Source organism: Siphateles boraxobius, unplaced genomic scaffold (genome assembly GCF_051911475.1).
Source record: "Siphateles boraxobius isolate OS27281-9 unplaced genomic scaffold, OSU_SipBor_1 13, whole genome shotgun sequence".
Lineage (NCBI taxonomy): Eukaryota > Metazoa > Chordata > Actinopteri > Cypriniformes > Leuciscidae > Siphateles > Siphateles boraxobius.
Window position 1 is genome coordinate 1,452,215 of NW_027508733.1, and position 22,388 is coordinate 1,474,602.

The 22,388-nt window shown below is 37.1% G+C and overlaps 1 protein-coding gene across 6 annotated transcripts in view; it reads left to right on the top strand.

Moving 5' to 3' along the window:
* Positions 1–22,388, top strand: part of impact (impact RWD domain protein) — a 49,012-nt gene that overhangs the window by 13,267 nt on the left and 13,357 nt on the right. For 5 of the 6 annotated variants that reach the window (XM_077225849.1, XM_077225851.1, XM_077225852.1 and 2 more), the window contains 3 exons: positions 6,993–7,124; positions 10,628–10,722; positions 20,911–20,984. In XM_077225849.1, the coding sequence (XP_077081964.1) occupies positions 6,993–7,124; positions 10,628–10,722; positions 20,911–20,984 (301 nt within the window). The remainder of the gene's footprint in view (positions 1–6,992; positions 7,125–10,627; positions 10,723–20,910; positions 20,985–22,388) is intronic. The other variant, XM_077225850.1, reaches the window with a different exon arrangement.

Sequence of the window (22,388 nt, forward strand, 5' to 3'; positions counted from 1 at the left end):
TTAAGATTGAAAAACGGTGCTGTGCCTTCTATATTGGATCCGACAGGAATGGTGCAACACACTTATGTGAGTAAAATTTCTATAAAAACATTAAAGATAGCCTACATTAGAAGTAGCATAAACAATTAACAATAACTTGCCACGCTGTCACAGGCTGAAGTATCCGTTGTATTTGAGGTGTTGTTGGTTCATTTTCCTGCGATTCGGGATCGGACTCTGGGTCGAACATGTATGGGCGAATCATTCCGGTTGCCATTTTACAACATTGGAAGTTTTCAAAACAATTTCCCCCATGTGCACTGACGAGTGAGTTGAAACTCATTATTATGCAAACTGTTATCCACTCACAGCAGTGGGTGTTTACTTCCAAGTCTTCAATGCGAGACGCCCATAAAAACCGAGCGTTTTTGAGCTAGGCTCAAAACTAGGGTAGAAAATAGCCTATTACTTATTCATTTTGATGTTTTTGAATGTAAAAACCAAGCGAACGTCATAAGTTGACCTCAGACAACAATATATATTTTTTTTAAAAGCCAGTTCATGACCCCTTTAAAACTGCAGTGAACCAAAGACAGTCTCAAAAACACGGTTTGAAATCGCTGTTGTTTCTGACGTCACAAACTACCTTGTAACCAATCAGATAAAAGTGTGATCGTCAACGAGTGGATCTCTAAGTGAGTGAGTGAGTGGAGGCGGGGCTCATTTGCATATTCATAGAACCGCACATACTAAATGAGGCACGGGTGTCGAGTTACATTCAAGATATTTTAAGGCATGAAGAATTTTTTTTCCAAGGATTTTTTTTTAAAATATATCATTTTGGTGATCAAAGATGAGTTTTAAGGGATAAAATGATTGACTACAGGGAGACTTTAAGTGAGGTTAGCTGGTCTTCCACAGAAACCAGCTGACAAGGCCCTAAAAACCCTCTAAAACCATAGATGACTACGGTTTAAACTGGTCTTTGGAAGGGATTTTATGCAGGATATCAAGTCCCATGAACTCATGTTCTGCTGAAACCAGTGTGTGCGGATATAAAAAGATTTGTCAAAGAACCTGCATTCAGTTTGTCAAGTTAATTGACGCCAGCGACCCTTGTGTTGTTTTACTACATCGGTTGTTTAACTCTCAATCTGGAGATCACGACTTCGACAGGTTGCTCGTGCCCTACAGAGAATCAGTCTTTTGAATGATTCATTAGTGTTTTGAAGACACGAACGCCCTTGATTACCTGTTTTGAACATCTGTTTCGTTCCAACTTGATTTCCTTTGTTTTCAAATGAACGTTTTGGATTGGACGACTCTGCGTGTGTTTCCGAAACCCCCATTGTTTCACGGTGATGTGCTCAGTATGCGTGCAGTCGTTTCTTTTTTGTTCTGCGAATATTACATTAGCGATGCTAATTTGTTCCCCCCACACGTTTTAGTAAACAAACAGGCCTAAATACACACGGCTCCCGTGCTTGTCGGTGACGTCACTTCGGAAGAAGTAACTTAATCTAATATCAAACTTCAGAGGGAATGTAATTAGCGTCTTCCCTCATCAACGAAATAATTACAGGCCTAATACTTGACGGTGTCATGAAAAGTGCCGCCTCCCTTCATACTCGGCAAACATCAGCTCTGTTTTTACAGTAATTATGCAGATGAGATGCTAGTTACAGCAGGTTGTGCGGTGAAGGCCCCTCAGAGAGATCAAAAGGTTGTTTTTTTGTATATATTTCCGTTGGGCATGAATATTCACGTCTGACACTGAGAGGTGGGGCGTTGGGGAGAAATGAAAAGCAGTCGAAGGTCGTTAAAGCTTAGGAACCAGTTTAATTTTTAGACAAGCTATAATTAAATTCCCAAATTGATTTTCCTCAGTTTTGCTAAACTAAAACGGGCAAGAAAAGGCAAGCGCGCCTCACCGGTTTCAGAGGTATTTTCTGATGAGCTCCCTTATTTGTTGTTTAAATATGGTTAATTTAGTGGTCAACAGGGCAAAGGTGGTAATATGCGCTTAACCATGTTGACTAGGACTTGTCAACTCAAGTGCACATGCTTTGATTCATTAAGTGCTTTGTTTGGCTCGATTTCACCCCAGCAGTTCCTAACAACTCGTGCAACGGATCACAAAATTCACGGTTCGGATCATTTACGGTTTTTGAGCCACGGATCGGATCATTTTTCGGATCAGCAAAAAAACAAAACATACATGTTGGACATATTGACAAATTATATCTCGATATTTTCCGGGATTTTCTCCATAACGATTATTAGACGATATTTTGCTGAGTGTGTTTATTGTGTTGGTACTTTGGCAGGTTTAGGACCGTCGTGGACAACCGACTCCTACATATTTTGATATTCTTCATACACTGTGGTGGTCAGTTCACAGCAGTGACAGAAATTATTATTATTTTTTGATCTTTACATTATATTGGCATTTTTACCTTCATAAAGCCATTTTTAAACCTAATTATTCGCATGCATCATCTTTTGTGTGAATTTCATAAATGTAATCATATTCAATTATAAAAACAAGACACGATAAGGCTGTTACCAATCAAATTAAATCAGTATCAACAAAATTCATCTTTGCAATATTGACACTTAAAAACATTTAAAACAAGAAAAGATACTTTAAATGTAAAATTGAAACCGCCTGTATAAATATAAATCATCAAATTACTACTAGTAGGAGACGTGACAGGTTGTCAAGGAGACGGGTGATATGTTTACGTTTTCTGACGCTATGATTTAGTAGTCCTACAAATTTGCCCGTTTAAAAATGTAAGAGTTTAAATCGATATCTTCATCAAATGTGCACACATCAACGTTGGAAACAATGCTTACACTACTTATAAGAATTTTTACATGCCATCTGTAAACAAATGACTTGGTTCCTTGGCAGGGATCAGTGAAATTCACAATTTCGAGGTCCGGCCCACAGCCTATAGTAGGTGGAATCATTGAGATTCAAACGATTCATTCAAACGGCTGATTCATTCAGGAATGAAGCGAGTGAGTGAGTAGTTGAATCATTCAGTCAACCGATTCATTCATGGCTTTTTGAACTATTTTCATTGGCGAAATAGAGCAAAAACAGGGAATATTGTGTCTAAAATGTAAGTCACTTAATATTAACTTCTTGTTTATTAAACTTGTATGAAATTAAGATCACATTTGTTATCATGCTGATATTTGGAGAAAAACTGCACTCTTGTGATATTTATCGCAGACTACATCACGCAGTGAAAGCGTGCACGTTAAATGCACACCCGCACTAGTCTAATCTACAAGACTACATGCATACACTCTCTTGGTGTGTGTGAGGGATAGGCTAAACTCGATAATGTCAAATCGCACATCGTTAAAACAACAATCACGATATTATCGCAGACGATATATATCACACACCCCTATGTTGGGGTGTAACTTTGCTTTTCATTTATTACTTAAGGCTCACTTGAAGTTCTTCGATACCACACCAAAAACTACTAGCTACTAATTAAAAACTACTAATTAAAAATTAAGCCTAAATGTAAAATAACACTGTTCACTGTAGAAATTAAATATAGGTTCATCTTTTTTTAAAGCTGTATTTTGTTGCTTAGTTAACATTAATGACACAGAAAACAGCAGGAATATTAGGCTACTGTCACTTTAAGACCGAATAAACTGACAAACATCTGAGAGAACACTTACAGAGACGGGTATTTTGATGTAATGTTGTGTGTATGTGTCCGTTCAAGGGCAAGAAAACCCGAAAGAGGAATCAATTTGGTGAGCGCCATCTGAGACACGCCTCTCTCTCTCTCTCTCTCATCCCGATTTTTGCCTCTTCTTCCGCATTTAAAATCATTTGGCAAGACTAAACACGTCCAAGTAATAAACTTTCACTCCATGCTGGTTAAATTTTGCAGTTAATCCGCGAATCACATGCGTGCCGTCCGTACGGATCATGCGATTCATTCCACCCCTGTTCCTAACATTTCCTGTTTTTCAAGGTTTCCGAAAATTTGGTGATTTGAGATTTCCAGACATGTAAAAGTGATTGAAATCCTTGAAATCATGTAAATTTCAAGGTGCTTGGGAACCAAGGAAACTGCTTCCTCCTTTTAGAGTTCATTCAGATCTCAGGATATTTTTGACATTTGCACGTTGGCATTTAATCACAACCACTTGAACTTTCAGAAACCTCAGTCTTTCAGTCTCCCTCACACTTTTTGGGATATTGCAATGATATTTTAAAGAGGTTGGCTTGACTTGATGTAAAATGTCAACTTTATGATCAAGCGGAAACCTCTGCCAACCGCCACAGAATGAGATTAATATTCATCATCCGAGGCACATCTGGCACAGAGTTTGTGTGCTGAACAACTTTCCGAGGACAGAGAATGTGAACGACAGATGTGAAGAAAACTCTTCTGCAAATTATGCATTTTTATATTCATAAACTTTTAGACCTGATCAATGAACTTATTTAGTGTTTAAGCTTTGAAATAGTGTCTGGTAAATGTCAACTAGGCGTTTAAAAGCATGTCGTGCTTCTGAAGAGAGGCTGGTGAGATTTATAATGCCTTCCTCCCACTTGTTCCAAGACCTGATACCTGACCGCATACAAATGAATATACAAAGGGATTTTGAAAGATCTTTATCCAGTATAAGCTTATGTAATAGAAATGGATTCCTTGGAGGAAATGTGTGGGAAAGCTGTTTTTGTCACTGAATCTTAATGCTGTACTTCAGAACAGCTGGAACGGCTGATTGCGACTTCATTTAGTTCTCATTTAGTTTCTCGTTTCAAGTTGCCAAATGACACGTGGAAAATGGCTGCCGGTGATTTGAGTCGAAATGTTGCGTTTTGTGGTTTGAATAGTTTGCAAAAGTGTTCTTTTTTACACTTTTAAAAATAAAAGTTCCAAAAATTATGTCATAGATTGTGTGAAGAATGCCTGTTATTTTGCAGAAGACTCACTTTTCTTCACATCTGTTGTTCACATGTTCTGTCCTCTGTATGTGTTTGGGCCTCGTGTACTTTAGTTTATAATTAAAACTTAATTTCCTGGCTAATTTCAGACCGATTTCCCATCTTTCATCATTTATGTTAAACAGATATTTTTTATCTATTACACAATTTCCTAAGAATGAAGTAAGATTTTCAAAACTCACCAGTCTGGTTTTACACCATTTGACTGTGATAGTCCGCGTGAACGTTTTTAATGACTTGCTATATTGACCGTAGATGCCGGAAGTTCTGCAGTGTTCATTTTATTGGATTTAACTCCTGCTTTTGACACAATATAGTCAAACCAAAAATTATTTAGACACCAAATATATATATATATATATATATATATATATATATATATATTTACTAGTGGGTGCAGGACACTATAGTTCATTTATGTAAGTGAGAATAGGAAAATAAAGTAAACTGAAATATTATACCCAAAAGTTCTTCATTACCAGTTAACTTTATAAAAATTTGGGACCAAAAATGATTCCGACACTTTGACCTGATCATGTTTTGCTGAAGTGTTTTGTTTTTTTTAAATTGCTGATGCGACTTTTTTACACCAAAATTAAGCATTGCTTGGTATTTGGTGGAGCTAAACTGGTATTATCAAATTGTGTAGTTAAATTTAACAGCTGACAGATATTCAACATAATTCATTTGTGAGACAGTCTAACACCAGCACAAAACCAGTGAAATATCAACTGATTTAATAACTCTGAGTTCTTATATTTTATTAACATTATCTAAATATATAGCGAATAATCTGTGATAATGTTAGAAATGTTGAAGGTGTCCGAATACATTTTAGTTTGACGATCCAGGGGAAGGCCCTGAAGTGTTTAAAGTTTTATATGACTGATATTGATGAATATTCATGCCTGTTTCTCTGGATCAGCACCCCTTATTTGTGGTGTGCCTCAAGGCTCGATACTTGGCCCTAGTTTGTTCTCTCTTTATATGCTCCCACTGGGCTCTATTTCTGAGGAGAACAACATATGGATGTCTGAGATTTTATATATATATATATATATATATATATATATATATATAGATAGATAGTGAACGATATAGAGCTTTATTTGCTGCTGACGCATAAAAATGGCTTGGAATCTGAAAGGCTTCAAATTTCTTACACCTAAATGAAAATAAAGACGGATATTATTATTTTTTTGGCCTTAGTGAAGTGTATCGGATATAGATTTTGGTCCTTTGTCATGTGAGCATATTGACAGCTCCCTTGAGTCTCGCGTAATTTAGCCAAGATGAAATCAGGTTTGACGCTTAAAAGTCTTGAAATTGCAGTCCATGCTTTGATCTCCTCTAGACTTGATTCTTGCAATGCACACTTTACAAGGGAATTAGTCAATCATCCATTTCTCCATTGCAAAAAGTTCAAAGGGCTCTTGATGGGTATTAAAAAATGAGAACATATCACGCATTGACAGACATTAAAATAAACATTTTTCTTAATGTGAAGAATATTTTAACAATCTAAAGAATCAATGGAAAAGGTCTATGGATGTTCTTCATGAAACCACATTTATACCAATAAGATTGTTATAGATCTAGATTGTATTCAACATTTTACACATTAATATGTTTTTGTTCAACTTGTTGTTTCATGAGTTGTTGTTTCCATGGGATGTTTCCATTTTCATGTTATTAGATATTTTGCTCTTGATGGACGTGCTTGAACGTGCCCTTTGACCCTTCAGATTCGTTTAAGTGCGTGCCGTATCAAAAGAGACATTGAGGATTATTTCCATTTAAGTATGTTTGCTGATTAATAAAGGAATCTTGTGAAGGGATGTCACTGACCTTTCATTATTTACACTCATCTCAAAACATCTTTATTTTAATCAATAAACCGTTTTCTTAGACTCAGAAGTCTTGCATGCTGCGGCGTGTCCTTGTGTAATTGATTGAAATGTGCACTGGTTTGTTAAATGATTAGGTTGTGCCGTTCTTCGCTTGCCTCTGTTTTCAGAAGGACCAGAAACGGGGAAGACGATGAAGACGGAGGAAGAAGAGCACGAGTGTGACGAGGACGATCTTCCAGACTACAGCGTTTTAAAACCGGCCAATCAGTCGCCTCAGCTCTTCTCCGACGCTTCCGACGGTGCGTCCCAGTTCAACATTTCCCAACGATAATTTGCCATTAAACACTAGTTCTCATTCACTAATAATTGACCGTCTAATTTACAACATGTGCATATGCGCTTGAATTTGTTCTGGTTTTAATGAGTTTGAGTATTGTAAATGAGAGACTGTTTGTCCAAGGTTAGTCATTTGCATAAATGCTTTACAGCCTTTCATCTGTGGCATGCCGTTTTAGCTTATATTGTACCCAGCGTTACTCGTCGTAATTGCATTTTTACTAGTAAGAATTCAATTAGAGAGTTCTACAGTTCAATTCTTTCTAGTGGCAATTACAATTAGAGAGCTCTCTAATTCAATCACTAGTAAAAATACAATTAGAGAGCTCTACAAATTAATTTTTACTAGTCATATGTCCAGTGGCGCCTCCAGAAATTTTTCATAGGGGTGGCCAGATGGGGCAACTTAAAATCTTGGGGTGGCACACCAAAACTATAAACCATAATTTCAGAATTTTACTGTTGTAGTAAACCGGCCTGTAGAAAACTATCAGAAAGACTTAAGGAAACTCCTACTGATATACTTTGGTTTATTGTGTTATATTTAATGTTCCTAATGATATTAGTAGGGCCCTACTAATATATATTATATTATATATAACGATATAGATTATATAGATATGATGTAGGCTATATATGGGCCCTCGCCCGCAGCAAATTTCCAGATACTTACATAATGAATTTAATCCTTTTTAAGTTATTATTTTGCAATATAAGATTACAGTTAACACCTTTAAATATTACATAAATGTATTATGAATTTTTAATAAACTTAATGAGTGTATAAATCAGCAGCAAAAAGTAATTCTTGAAAAAATCTGCACAGTAATTTTATAAAATCTAAATATGTTAATAAAAACAAATTACTATTAGTTCTCTTATAAAATTCAATCAGGCAATCATACATTTCACAATTTTATATTTATATATTAATGTCAAGAATTCAGAAGTGCATATATAGCCTACACTACAAAGAAATAATATACAATTAAATTATGCTTATTTTAAATGTATTGAGCAGGCTAGGTATAACAAAATATATTGGCTTCATTAATATTTCAGTGCGCAAACCCATGATAACATGAAAAACAGAGCGCACACAGCGCGTATGCGCATCGCGGGTGCAGAATGATGTGCTCAAAGAGTCACAGTGTGCAGCGCTGCGCTACATAAGTGCGCATTTAAAAGTTCACGTCACAAAGCGAAGAAATGTCGAGCGCACAAATCCTAGTGCGATTTGTTCCTTTGTTTCACAGTTTTAAATTCCAGTTATTGTGCGTTTGATGCCGATTCATAGTCCTTGTGAATGTGATGTGTGTGATCTAGCAAGCACACGGTAGTGAGTCGTTTCAAAACAGCAACAAACTCCAACAAAATAAAGTAATTTTATGCAAATCTACAGCCTTTTATCTACAGATCATGCATTATAATGTGAATATATCATATTGGAGAGAGTTTTACCGTGCATCCAAGAGGCGCGCGCGCTGTTTGAATATGAATGGAGAATGATTGACAGCCGCAGAGGAGGGAAAACGAGTTTCCGTATACTTTAATGATGTAAATAGACTTCTGTCCCTCACATTAAGCTATTGAATGACTTCAGATGACTTTGTCACCCAAACTGACGTGAAAAAAGCGGGAGGCGCCGAAAAGCGCGCTGTTTGCATCCCTGCTTGTCAAAACTTGGCAAAGACACATCAAAAAGCTGCTGTAACAGTATACTGTAACCATTTGGCACTTAAAAAGCACGTCACGACACATAATTTCCCGTCTTCTTTTACTAAAGAATATTTTTGACTTATTTATAAAATGCATAACTGATGCTACTAAAATTTATACTGGCCATTGGGGTGGCCAGTGGGGTGGCCAGGAGTCGGCCAGGGGTGGCCACGGCCACCCCTGGCCACCCCCTGGTGGCGCCACTGCATATGTCTCCATTGACTTCCATTTATTTTTAATTACGGAGCTCTACAATTGAATTGTTACTAGTAAAAAAAAATTCTTTAATTCAATTACAGAGCTCTGAAATTATACATATCTTTAATTCGTTTTTTTACTAGTAAAAATTCATTTGTAGAGCTCTCTAATTGCATTTTACTAGTAAGAATTCAATTAGAGAGCTCTACAATTCAATTCTTACTAGTAGCAATTACAATTAGAGCTCTCTAATTCAATTATTCAGACATATGACTAGTAAAAATTCATTTGTAGAGCTCTCTAATTGAATTCTTACTAGTAACAATGCAGTTATGATGAGTAACGCTGGGTACAATTTAAGATAAAACTGCTTGCCATATTTCATCAGTCTCAGCAAACGTATGAATCTTTCGAAAGACATTCTTCAAAATCCTTGATCAATGCCAAGCGTGCCGTTCTCAAAACCTGTTCAAGCACAGTTACAGACTCTTGTACATATGCACACTTGTGTTGTTATACAGAGAAGCCTCTAATGCAGCTTGTCTTAGTCTTTCACTGTCAATGATGTTATATATGTAAGATGAAACATCTCTGTATTAAGTGTAATGTTGGCTCGCTTATTAGGCCACTCACAGTGATTCTTGTCTATGTGTGGTAGAGCTGCACGATTTTGGCTAAATTATGAATCACGATTTTTTTGTTTCAAACAGAGATCATGATTCTCCCACAATTCTGGATAGACAACTAAACAAACTAACTTTAGGTTCTGAAAAAATATCAATTGCTACAGTCTATTTAAAAAGTTTATTATAAAAATGAATGGATGATTTAATGACTCACTCGTTTCACTGGATGAATCAGCGTTTTCGAACGAATCATTTGAATGAATGATTCAAAGACAAACACATTTTTTATAACAGTCACCTGTCGCCACCTACTGGTGTAACGATGATACAATGTTTATCTGAAGCATCAAGTTACTTTCAAAAGGTGATTTACTCTAGTTGAATTGCTACTGTAGAAATCCGTGTTTAAATCTGAACTATAAACTTTTATCCCAGTACTTCTGTGATAATCTGAATAATTGAAAGACAGAAATAATTGATACTGTGTGGTTGAAAAGACTGTTTGTTTAGCCGTTTCATGCATGACGACTGCTCTCCCTGGATCAAACACAGATCTGAATTGTCCGCTGTGATTTTGTCAAAGGTTTAATAGACATGCAAATCGTTGTCATTTAGGAATAAGATTTGCATGGATGTTTGAATCAAGTTTGTGATCTTTTAACAATTAATCACGCAGCTCTGACGTGTGGTTTCATTAGTTCCAACGGTTTTTCATGAATATGGAATAAATCTTAGTACGTTATTGGTCAGTTTTGCTAGTGAAAAGTGGGAAATTCTACAAGCTTTGACGCTTTTGACTTTCAGAGACCCTTCAAAGCACCGCTTGTCTTGTGTAAAGCAATCCCAGTTAATTAGTAATTAGCTTCTGACTGGTCATTCAAAGGACTGATTTTATTTGTTTTTGTTGTTTGTTTTTGTTGTAGATGAAGAGCTGCCGCTGATTAAACATGGAGAGACGATCACAGATAGACGGAGCACGTTCCAGCCTCATCTGGCCCCAGTAGTGACTCCTAAACAGGTGCGACTCATTACCCGCTTTATCACACTATACGCTCCAAATAAACTTTTTTCTTGCCAAAGATATCAGGCCCGTAGTATCTGTGTGTGATAACAGCCGTCTGGATCTCAGTGCGGTCTCTAGAGTCCTCAGCGCTCGCTCTGCTCTTCTGCGATTCACTGTCAAATCCCTTCCTGTGTGCCAGTGCTAACAGGACAGAGGAATGGATGGATGGATGGATGGATAGAGAGAGGGATGGATGGAAGGACTGATGGATGGATGGATGAAAGGGGGGAGGGATGAAAGGAGGGAGGGAGGGATGAATGGATGGAATGATGGATGGATGGATAGTTGGAGGGAGGGATGGATGAATGGATGGATAGAGAGAGGGATGGATGGAAGGACTGATGGATGGATGGATGAAAGGGGGGAGGGATGAAAGGAGGGAGGGAGGGATGAATGGATGGAATGATGGATGGATGGATAGTTGGAGGGAGGGATGGATGAATGGAGGGATGGAATGATGGATGAAAGGAGGGGGGGTGATGGAGGAGGGGGGATGATGGAGGGAGGGAGGGAGGGAGGGAAAATGGAGGGATGGATGGATAGAAGGATGAATGGAGGGGAGATGATGGATGGAGGGATAAATGGATGGAATGATGGATGGATGAATGGAGGGGGGATGATGGATGGAGGGATAAATGGATGAATGGAGGGGGGGGGATGATGGAGGGAGGGAGGGAGGGAGGGAAAATGGAGGGATGGATGGATAGAAGGATGAATGGAGGGGAGATGATGGATGGAGGGATAAATGGATGGAATGATGGATGGATGAATGGAGGGGGGATGATGGATGGAGGGATAAATGGATGAATGGAGGGGGGATGATGAATGGAGGGATGAATGGAGGGGGATGATGGATGGAGGGATTAAAAATGGATGGAATGATGGATGGATGAATGGAGGGGGGATGATGGATGGAGGGAGGGATGATGGATGGAAGGATGGATGGAGGAATAAATGGAGGGATGAATGGAGAGGGGAATGATGGATGAAGGGGTGAATGGAGGGGGGATGATGGATGGAGGGATGGATGAATGGATGGATAAATGAAGGGATGATGGATAAATGGAGGGGGGATGATGGATGGAATGATGGATGGATAAATGGAGGGGGGATGATGGATGGAGGGATGGATGAATAGGGGGATGATGGATGGATAAATGGAGGGGGGGTGATGGATGGATGAATAGGGGGATGATGGATGGAGGGGGGGATGATGGATGGATGAATAGGGGGATGATGGATGGATGAATAGGGGGATGATGGATGGAGGGATGGATGAATAGGGGTATGATGGATGGATAAATGGAGGGGGGGATGATGGATGGATGAATGGAGGGGGGGATGATGGATGGATGAATAGGGGGATGATGGATGGAGGGATGATGGATGGATGAATGGAGGGGGGGATGATGGATGGATGAATAGGGGGATGATGGATGGAGGGATGATGGATGGATGAATGGAGGGGGGGATGATGGATGGATGAATAGGCGGATGATGGATGGAGGGATGATGGATGGATGAATGGAGGGGGATGATGGATGGATGAATGGAGGGGGATGATGGATGAATGGAGGGATGACTCACTCACACCTGCTCCTGACGGCCCTTGTCTCATTATTACAGGCTGTATAAACCCTGTAAACTGTATTGTGTTCTACGCCTTCAGTCCCCCTCGTGTGAGATCTGTACAGGTGTTGGCATTGTGTGTGTGTGTGTGTGTGTGTGTGTGTGTGTGTGTGTGTGTGTGTGTGTGTGTGTGTGTGTGTGTGTGCCAGGGGACGTTACAGTGTGCTTGATATCCAGTAATGAATGACTCTCTGCCCTCCAGCGAGACGTTTCCGACACTTGTTCCAGCGTCCGACACATGATTGACAGCTTGAGGCCGAACTCTGACTGTTCACATCTTCAGCCACTCCTGCATTCGCTCCGCCAGCGTAATATAACCAGAGTCGAAGTGAAACACACAACAGGTTTATAAACTCACACAGCTGTGGTCTGAAGATGGTGGAGTGCAGTATTGAGCTTTTATTCATGATCATAGCACTAATGATGCATGATAACTTTATATCTGATGTTTACTTAACATAAGCAATAGTAATAGTGATGTCTAATTCAAATATGGTCATATAACATGTTAATGTTAATATATTAATATTAATATAATATTAATTATTATATTAATACTTTTCAACTCACTTCCATTCTTGCATTTTGATCACAAACCAACTTTGCCTAAATAACAATAATTATTATTATTTGTAATGAATATTTATTGTCTAATGTTTTAGCTAGGTCCGCACAATTAATCAAATTTTTAATCTTGATTGCAATTACGGATGCCACAATTATGTAATCGTTCAAAGCCGCAATTACAAAAGAAAAGTCCTCTTACATTATTCTGTGTTTTTCTTTCTACAGCGCATCTTAAGGTTTTTTTTCTTAATTTATTTAAATTTTTAGTTTTAGTATAGCATTATAATACCATGCAAATTTTTACTTTGACTACTTTTCATTAAATAAATAAAAATGTATATTTGACATTTGAGGCTTAATGCTGTCGAAAAGCAATACAATGTTTTTTCAGGAAGAGTAATTACAGCTTGTTTATTTTGATATAACAATATAGCACGCAGTCTCTTCAAACAATGCTATAAAGCTATTCAAAATATCATTCAATGTAAATTGTGATAATCGTAATTATTTATCGCAATTACAATTTCAAGGGAATAATCGACAATTATGATTTTTGTCATAATCATGATTGCATAACCAACCATTGCATAAAGCTTGGATAAGAAAGTGTTTTTAACATAAAAAAAAACACTGACGTTATTTTCCGTCTTCCGTCAAAACAGAACGTATGAAGAAGCAGAAACAAGCGATAAAAGCATTGCTTATGCATATTAGCAGAGAATGTCTAATAAGGGGAGAAGTTTCACTCTCAATGGTGTGTTCACACCGGACGCGAATAGCGAGTCAGGCGGGAGTGATTTCAATGTTAAGTCAATGCAAAGACGCGTTACGCGCGTAAAAAATTCCTGCGGCGCGAATTGAGCGTATGGCGCGTTACACGCGAATTATTTAGTTAGTGCTATTTGTGCATTCACGGGTTTGACGCGAATTCGCGTCTGCCACCCGAGTTGAAAAATCTGAACTTCTGCGTCAATTCGCGCCGCGTTAACCAATCAGGAGCCTAGCTGCATGCTGCTGTCACGTGGTGAAGTATCGGGAGGCTTCAATAAATTATTTTGTAATATGACTGGTTCTAATGCACAACAAAGCAAATATTTTATCACATAAAACTTGATTTCAATATATGAGACATATTCATTTTGTAGTGAATGCTATTTATTCCATATCTAGATATATGAAATATTATTATAATGTAAAGACAACCAACATACTGCATAAGTTCGTGTCTGGACAGTGTTGTTCGAGAGAGAGAGAGAAAAATCACAGGACAGATTAATCACTTTTGGAGGCAGGCTCCATTTATCATCAAAACAAAAATAAATGACAGATTAGGTGGATGAGGGCGAGGGTGATCCTCGTTCCGATGCGGGACAACAGGTCATCAAACTGGGCGCGGGACAGGCGGAAGTACCGCTGAAAGCCGCCGTCATCCAGGCGCAGCTCCTGGAGCGAGCAAATGGTGAAACTCGCCACACTGGGTTCGCCTTCGAAGGGTCTGATGGACACAAATACGGCGACGATGATCCCTACGCCGCCGTTCTGCTCTCCAGAGCAAATACAGAGCGGTGACTCTCCGATGAATGCTCGATCAACATAAAAAAGATGGCCGCCAACGGGTTTCGATTCTGACGTGCGTGACGCGCGTAAATTTCGCTTCAAACTTTTGTTATTAAGCGCGTCAGTTTCACTCTTGACCCGCGAATTAACACAAAGTGGTCAAGCGTCAAACTAGACGCGGTAGACGCGAATTTGACGCGCTATTCGCGTCCGGTGTGAACGCACAGTCAGTAAACTTCCGGCTTCTGAACTGGTTGCAGTTCCACTCTGGCTCCATATGAGGGCGCTCACAGGAAGAGTGCAGAATGAATGGAGGTCTATGGAGATATACCCCTCAAAATCCACTTTTCTCAGGATATAATTTTTTGTCTAGTAATTTGAATGATGTATTCGAAAGGAGATGCAAAGAAATTACACATTGCTGGGTGTTCGATTTTTTAGAGTCACTTATTTGCTTTAAAAAGTCTTTTAAAATGTCATTGACGTCATACACATCGTACGACCAGAGATACTGCTTTACGGCAATCCTTCAGTCACTTTGGTGCTTTCGCGATCTGCACTTTCAATTCAATTCAAATGTCTTTGTATAGAGCTTTTCACAATACATATTGTTTCAAAGCAGCTTTACAGAAATGCATTTCAGAAATGTACATAGAAAAATACAGTTAGTAAATCACTTTCTTTTCATCGACAACACCGCTGACACAGGTAAATACACGTGCTAGAAGAGTTTTTGTTTTGTTGTTTTAAAAGACCACGCCGAAAATACACACACACATTCTGGTCCCGCTTCGGTTGCCACGATGCCATCAAGCGGTATCTCTGGGCGTAATCAGTCCTTCACTGACCAATTAGCGTTCATTAGCAAAATGCTAGCGTGTTATGGGCAACAACAACTCAACCTGTAAGAAATCGAAAGGACATAAGTACTCGTTCATTCAACTTTCGACCTATAACCCATGTTGAACTTGCAAAACCTACAATCAAATCTGAGATTTCTCAATGGCAATTGGGTGAAAGAGACAGATTTAGCCGTCTAGCTCCATAGACTCCCATTCATTTTGCACTCGGACGATCGCCCCCCAGTGGAACTCTGGTGGAACTACAACCACAATTCGGTACAATAGACTTAATAGGGAGTGAACAGATTCTCCGTAATCGGGCTCTGATATTAGTCTTTGAAAAAACAATATTTTATCATCTTTTTGTTCAAAATGTTGTTTTTTTAATGAACTCACTCACACTCAAGTGTTGATAAGAAAAGAATGCATAAAGCTAAAAAAAGCAGAGGCTCTGTACTTTATTTTTTATGTATGCATGTTCAGATATTCATACAAACTAAATATTCTGAGGGTCATTACATTATTGTGAAAATGATCAAAACCCCTGGTGTGGAAAGAGTTAAGATAGAGATGAAAGGTATGATTTGCTGAATGGAGTGGCATGAGGCATAATCATAATCTCGATATCAAGTTAATCTGTCACGGTGTGTTTTGTTCACATTTGTAAGTGTGCTGAGATCTTGTTCTCTTCTTTAATGGTGTGTTTTTATGCACAGGTGTGTTTAAAGCATTTGCTGTACCGAACATGAGATGATTTTCAATATAATATGGCTAAATGCAAATGAGGAGCTTTTTATAAAAACTGGTTTGAAATCCCCAGACAAGAGGAATTAAATTACAGTTCTTTCTTTGAAAAGAGACGGTAGATGATGTTTCAGACAGACGAGCGCTTGATTAACGTCATCTGTTCTAGATATATATATATATATATATATATATATATATATATATATATATATATATATATATATATATTACTCTTTATAATCCACTCTGATAGAAGACCATTAGTGTTCCTTATTATCTTTCCTTTTATTCAGTTTATTCACTTTAATTAATTTAATCCCACCGGACACAATAGTGACCGTAAAGAAAGTGTTCATTTATGAAGATCTATAAATGTTATCGATCGTTTTAGTGCATTTCCAGCAAATATGGAGAGAATAAAAGAGTCTCAGTTTCATTTGTGTTGTTCCACATGGTTAGTGCAAAATGTCACATGACCAGAGCAGTTTAATTCTTGTTTGTAAACATAAAGATTTTTGGGACACATTATCTTTAAGGTGTTTTTTATTAATATATGAATTCACAATTATTCAGTTTTGTTGAGTGCGGTCAGAATGAATAAGGATGTTGATGGCAGATTATTTTGTCTTATCTCAATTTTCCTATAAAGGTTTTTATGTTTAATAGTAACCCTAAAATGACATGAAAGAGTTTAAAATGTGTAAATGAACTGGGATGATATAGGCTATATAAGAATTTTGGTAACACTTTATAATGTTTCATTAGTGAACATTAATTAATGTATTAACTAACATGAACTAAACATGAGCAATACATTAGTTCATCTTTGTTAAATGTTAGTTAATAAAAATCCAGCTGTTCATTGTTTGTTCATGTTAGTTCATAGTGCATTAACTAATGTTAACCATTACAACCTTTGATTTGAATAATGTATTAGTAAATGTTGAAAAAGTTTATTATTAGTTCATGTTAACTGATGAAACCTTATTGCAAAAAGTGTTACCAGAATTTTTAGTATACACATTATCCCAATTGTGGCCGAACATAAACTCAATTTGTCACATACTTTTCCATGAAAATTAAAAAAAGTAATAATCATTGATTTTAAGGGTCAACTACTGACACCTCATTTGGATATTTTCAGGTCTGGGAATAAAATGTGGGATTAAACGGGTTAAAGGTGATTTTATCCCTGTTTGAAGCTCTTCTGAGGAGCAGAATCTCTCTCTTCGCATGAGAGAACATGTAAAAGTATAGTAAATGGTATTTTTTCTTCTTGTTGAGTGTTGTGGTGCAGTGCCATACAGACGCCCTGAAGCGAACCGAACAACCTTATCACACTGAAATTATCCAGACAAGCTTGATATAAAATCAATGTATATGTTGAGTTGAGCTGAACAGCTGAGGGTTTGTCTGAGTGCTTTAGACGCACTCGTTCCACACAAACAAGGCCACAGAAAAGCATTCGCAAGGCATTTCTCTTATTCACTTTGTAGTTCTGTTGGGATTTCAGAGCCTTTTTGATCTTTGCTTGCTTCATATTGTGTTATCAGCAGGAACTTCAAAGTTTGGCTGAGCTCTAATTTTCATAAAAGGTTATTGTTGACAGAAGTTTTGTAAATGAGTTTGTCTATGAACCGAAGACGCCAGGGAACAACACACACCTGTTTGTTCAGGGGAAAAACCTCAAGCATCTTCACAAGCTACAGATCTCAAAACATTTAATTAGATTTCCGTTCCACACCAAGACGTTTCCACGATAGACGAGCACAAGTATCAGTGGGGTTTTGACTTTTTAAAGGATGTGTTTTCTGCGATTTGGTTTAGATCGACGCTGATAAAAAGGCAACATTTGCACATTGAATTCAAAAGATATCTCATTATCCTCCGCCTGACACAGGTGTTCACTGAGAGAGTATTAGCCAGAGAGAAGACAGATGAATGGCGCTGATACAGGCCTCAATCTTTGGGGAAGTGCGCCGTCTTAAATATTCATTAGCATTGGGCTTGGTGTGTTCTTGATTTGTGAATGAAACTGCTGTGGGTTTGTTGTTCTGTGGCTTCAGGCCGGCTGTACGGAAAAGCACTCTGGATCATTTTTGACTCTCTTTCCTGGTCAATAATGGAGGGACACTCAGCACAAATAGGCTGAAACCCACTTTGATGGACAGAAAGTCCTTCTCAAGGTTCTTACGGCGATATCTGAAGTCCTTGGTGTTGTGGACAAAACAGATTTACACTCAATATCTGGTCACTCTCAGTTCTTTTAGCAAAGCTTGAGACATGGCTTTTACTGGTGAGACTTTCTGTTTTTGGAATCAGGCTCTTAAAATTATAGAAAACTTTGGATTTAGATTTGTTGGCCAATATATATCGGTTATCGGCTTTCAAATATAAATAATTATCCGTTATCGGCTTGCAAATATAAAGAATTATTGATTATCGGCTTTCAAATATAAAGAATTATCGGTTATCGGCTTTCAAATATAAAGAATTATCTGTTAATGGGTTGCAAATATAAAGAATTATCTGTTATCGGCTTGCAAACATAAAGAATTATTGATTATCGGCTTTCAAATATAAGGAATTATCGGTTATCGGCTTGCAAATATAAAGAATTATCCGTTATCGGCTTTAAAATATAAAGAATTATTGATTATCGGCTTTCAAATATAAAGAATTATCGGACAACATTTTCCTATCAAAGCCAGACATTGCCTGTCGTGCGAGTTGAATTCGTGTGTTGCGTCAGGGATGTGTTGCTTCTTTCATAAACTCCCAGATTTATACGCAAAAGTTGTTGTACACGCACCTGACATACTGTAAAATGAATTTATTCCTCTTTACTTGTTCAGCTCATTGCTTAGTATAGTGTTAGATTCAAGAGACATTTTGTAGAAGATTTGTTCTATTCAGACGTGACAATGTTCCGGTTTCACACTGCCATAGTAAAAAAAAAAAAAACTATACCAAAATACATTTATTTTAGGGAGGCACCGATATGAACATTTTCGCCGATACCGATAACCGATAATTCTTTATATTTGAAAGCCGCTAACCGATAATTCTTTATATTTGAAAGCAGATACCGATAATTCTTTATATTTGAAAGCCGATAACCGATAACTCTTTATATTTCAAAGCAGATACCGATAATTCTTTATATTTGAAAGCCGCTAACCGATAATTCTTCATATTTGAAAGCAGATAACGATAATTCTTTATATTTGAAAGCCGTTAACCGATAATTCTTTATATTTGAAAGCAGATAACGATAATTCTTTATATTTGAAAGCCGTTAACCGATAATTCTTTATATTTGAAAGCCGATAACCGATAATTCTTCATATTTGAAAGCAGATAACGATAATTCTTTATATTTGAAAGCCGTTAACCGATAATTCTTTATATTTGAAAGCCGATAACCGATAATTCTTTATATTTGAAAGCCGATAACCGATAATTCTTTATATTTGAAAGCCGATAACCGATAATTCTTTATATTTGAAAGCCGTTAACCGATAATTCTTTATATTTGAAAGCCGATAACCGATAATTCTTCATATTTGAAAGCAGATAACGATAATTCTTTATATTTGAAAGCCGTTAACCGATAATTCTTTATATTTGAAAGCCGATAACCGATAATTCTTTATATTTGAAAGCCGATAACTGATAATTCTTTATATTTGAAAGCCGATAACCAATAATTCTTTATATTTGAAAGCCGGTAACGATAATTCTTTATATTTGGAAGCCAATAACCGATAATTCTTTATATTTGAAAGCTGATAACGATAATTCTTTATATTTGAAAGCCGATAACCGATATATATATATTGGCCGATAAATCTAAATCCAAAGTTTTATATAATTTTGAGAGCCTGATTATAAAAACAAAAGTCTCACCACGAAAAGCCATGTCCCAAACACACATTAATAATGATATTCTCATTATAATTTTATGTAGCTGATATGACAGACTTGCGCTGCACATGTTGCACTGAACTGTATTTTTCTTTCATATTTCAAGCAATTTAAAACCATTATGGTGAACAGTGTAAATCTGAAGTGTCTCAGCTGAAGGAAATAATACATTATTCATTGGATTTAATATATTGGACATGTTTATGTTAATATTTTCATTACTTTGAAAGGTAATCTGATTATATGGCGTTGCCCTCAACACTGGCAAACATAAACATAAACCGTTTTGCATTTTGCACTTTCAATTAAACCTTCTTTCAGTTGTGTCCATACGTGAGTAAAAGTATGTGTTATCTGGCTAATTGAAACGCTCTTGTATTTAATATAACTTTAGGTTGTGAGTTTGTTTAACGCTGTTATATTTAATTGAATGTTTTGTAGTCGTATCATACGCTCAGACCTGTTGCGGCAGGAATTGGTCAACGGCGCAGTAACACGTTACGCTTCAAGTCCACTCGTGTTTTTTGAAATAGTGTTTTATGAGCGTCAATATGTTATGCACACACTCATCTAACACATACATTCTTGTCATAATGTCATCTCCTGTTTATGAAACAATCCTGCAGTCCTTTAAAGATGAGCAGAGACTGGAACATAAGCCTGTGCAGGTGTGTGTGTGTGTGTGTGTGTGTGGGTATCAGCGGTCGGTGTTGCATCACTGTGAAATGTTCTGTTGCTTGCAGTCTCTTTCCTCTTTCAGTCAGTGTGTGAATATTTTCATATTCTGACTCCAGTTATGTTGGAAGTGCACATATGGTTTTGGACATGTTTTTATATTTTTTTTTATATTTTTTTTATATTTTTTTTTCTACAGATTCAGAGGGTTCTGAATAATTTATATGAAAACAAGAAGATTGCAAGCGCCACTCACAATATCTATGCATACAGGTATTTCTGTTTTCAGTTCATTAAAAAAATCCTTTGCTGTTGCTAAGCAAAAAATTTTTTCCTTTTGACAAATTAGTTAAACTCTAACTTTACATACTCCATTTAGTCATTTGTGCACAGATTGTTTTATGCACATAACCTCTGCCTTAAATTTGCATGTTTCATATTTTTATCTATTACATTTTATAGCAACTTTTTAAGATATTTAAAGAAATCATTGTAATATTTGCATACTAATAGACGTGGCCAAGCACGTTTTTGTATTAAAAAAATCTAATTTCGTAAGAAAAATAAATGTAATTAAAAATAAATTGATATATTTTAATACATTGCAAAGCAATTTTGCTTATCAAGTGCATTTATCTTGTTTTAAAGTCCCCCTGTGGTGAAAATCCAGCTTTTCATGTTGTTTATATGTCTATGTGGTGTTTTTAATACGCTTTAAGACAAACCATGTGTTAATTCATAAGTCGACAGCATTGCTGAGTATTTCCTCCTTAAAACTGCAGTGAACCAAAGACAGTCTCAAAAACACGCTTTGAAATCGCTGGTGTTTCTGACGTCACAAACTACCTTGTAACCAATCAGATCAACGTGTGATCGTCAACGAGTGGATCTCTGAGCTGAGTGAGTGAGTGGAGGCGGGGCTCATTTGCATATTCATAGAACCGCGCATACTAAATGAGGCAAGGGAGTCGAGTTACATTCAAGATATTGTAAGGCATTTTTTCAAGGAAAAAAGTTGAAATAAGTCATTTTGGTGATCAAAGATGAGTTTTAAGGGATCCATACCGGATTTACAGCAGATTATTTTAGAACATATTTTTTCTTAGTTTGTTATTCAATTGCAGGAAGTATTTAAATTATTTACGCATTTCGAGATATGCATTGACGAAATAAGAAATGTAATGTTTGTGTGTGATGTGTGTGTTTTTACACGTAGCCCTGGGCGGTTCCTCAGGACATGATCAGTGAGGAGTGTGTGTGTGTGAGATTAAACCACAGGTGATATTGACATTCAGCATGTTCCCGAAGCCCCGGCGTATGACGACGCAATGCTTTTCCGTTCTCAACCCTGTTTGGGAAGGTGAAGCCTGCAGCCGCCCAAAACCTCAAAGTAAAGCTGATGATTTAATTACAAGTTACAAGATCATTGGTGATTAAATATTGCCTGCTGTCTGTCATTAACTTCAGAAAGATTGGATGGTTGTTTATTAACAGCTTGAGACTTCAGGTATTCTTCAGCTAAATTTGCTAAAACAGGAGACTCACAAAAATGGTCAAATAAATGTTCAAATGCAGATTGTAGAGTACAGTTGTTTTTTGTTTTAATTACATGGCTAGTCTTGAGTTTAAGGCAAAAAACAAGAATTGTGTTTTTTTTTAATGCACCGGTCAATTATG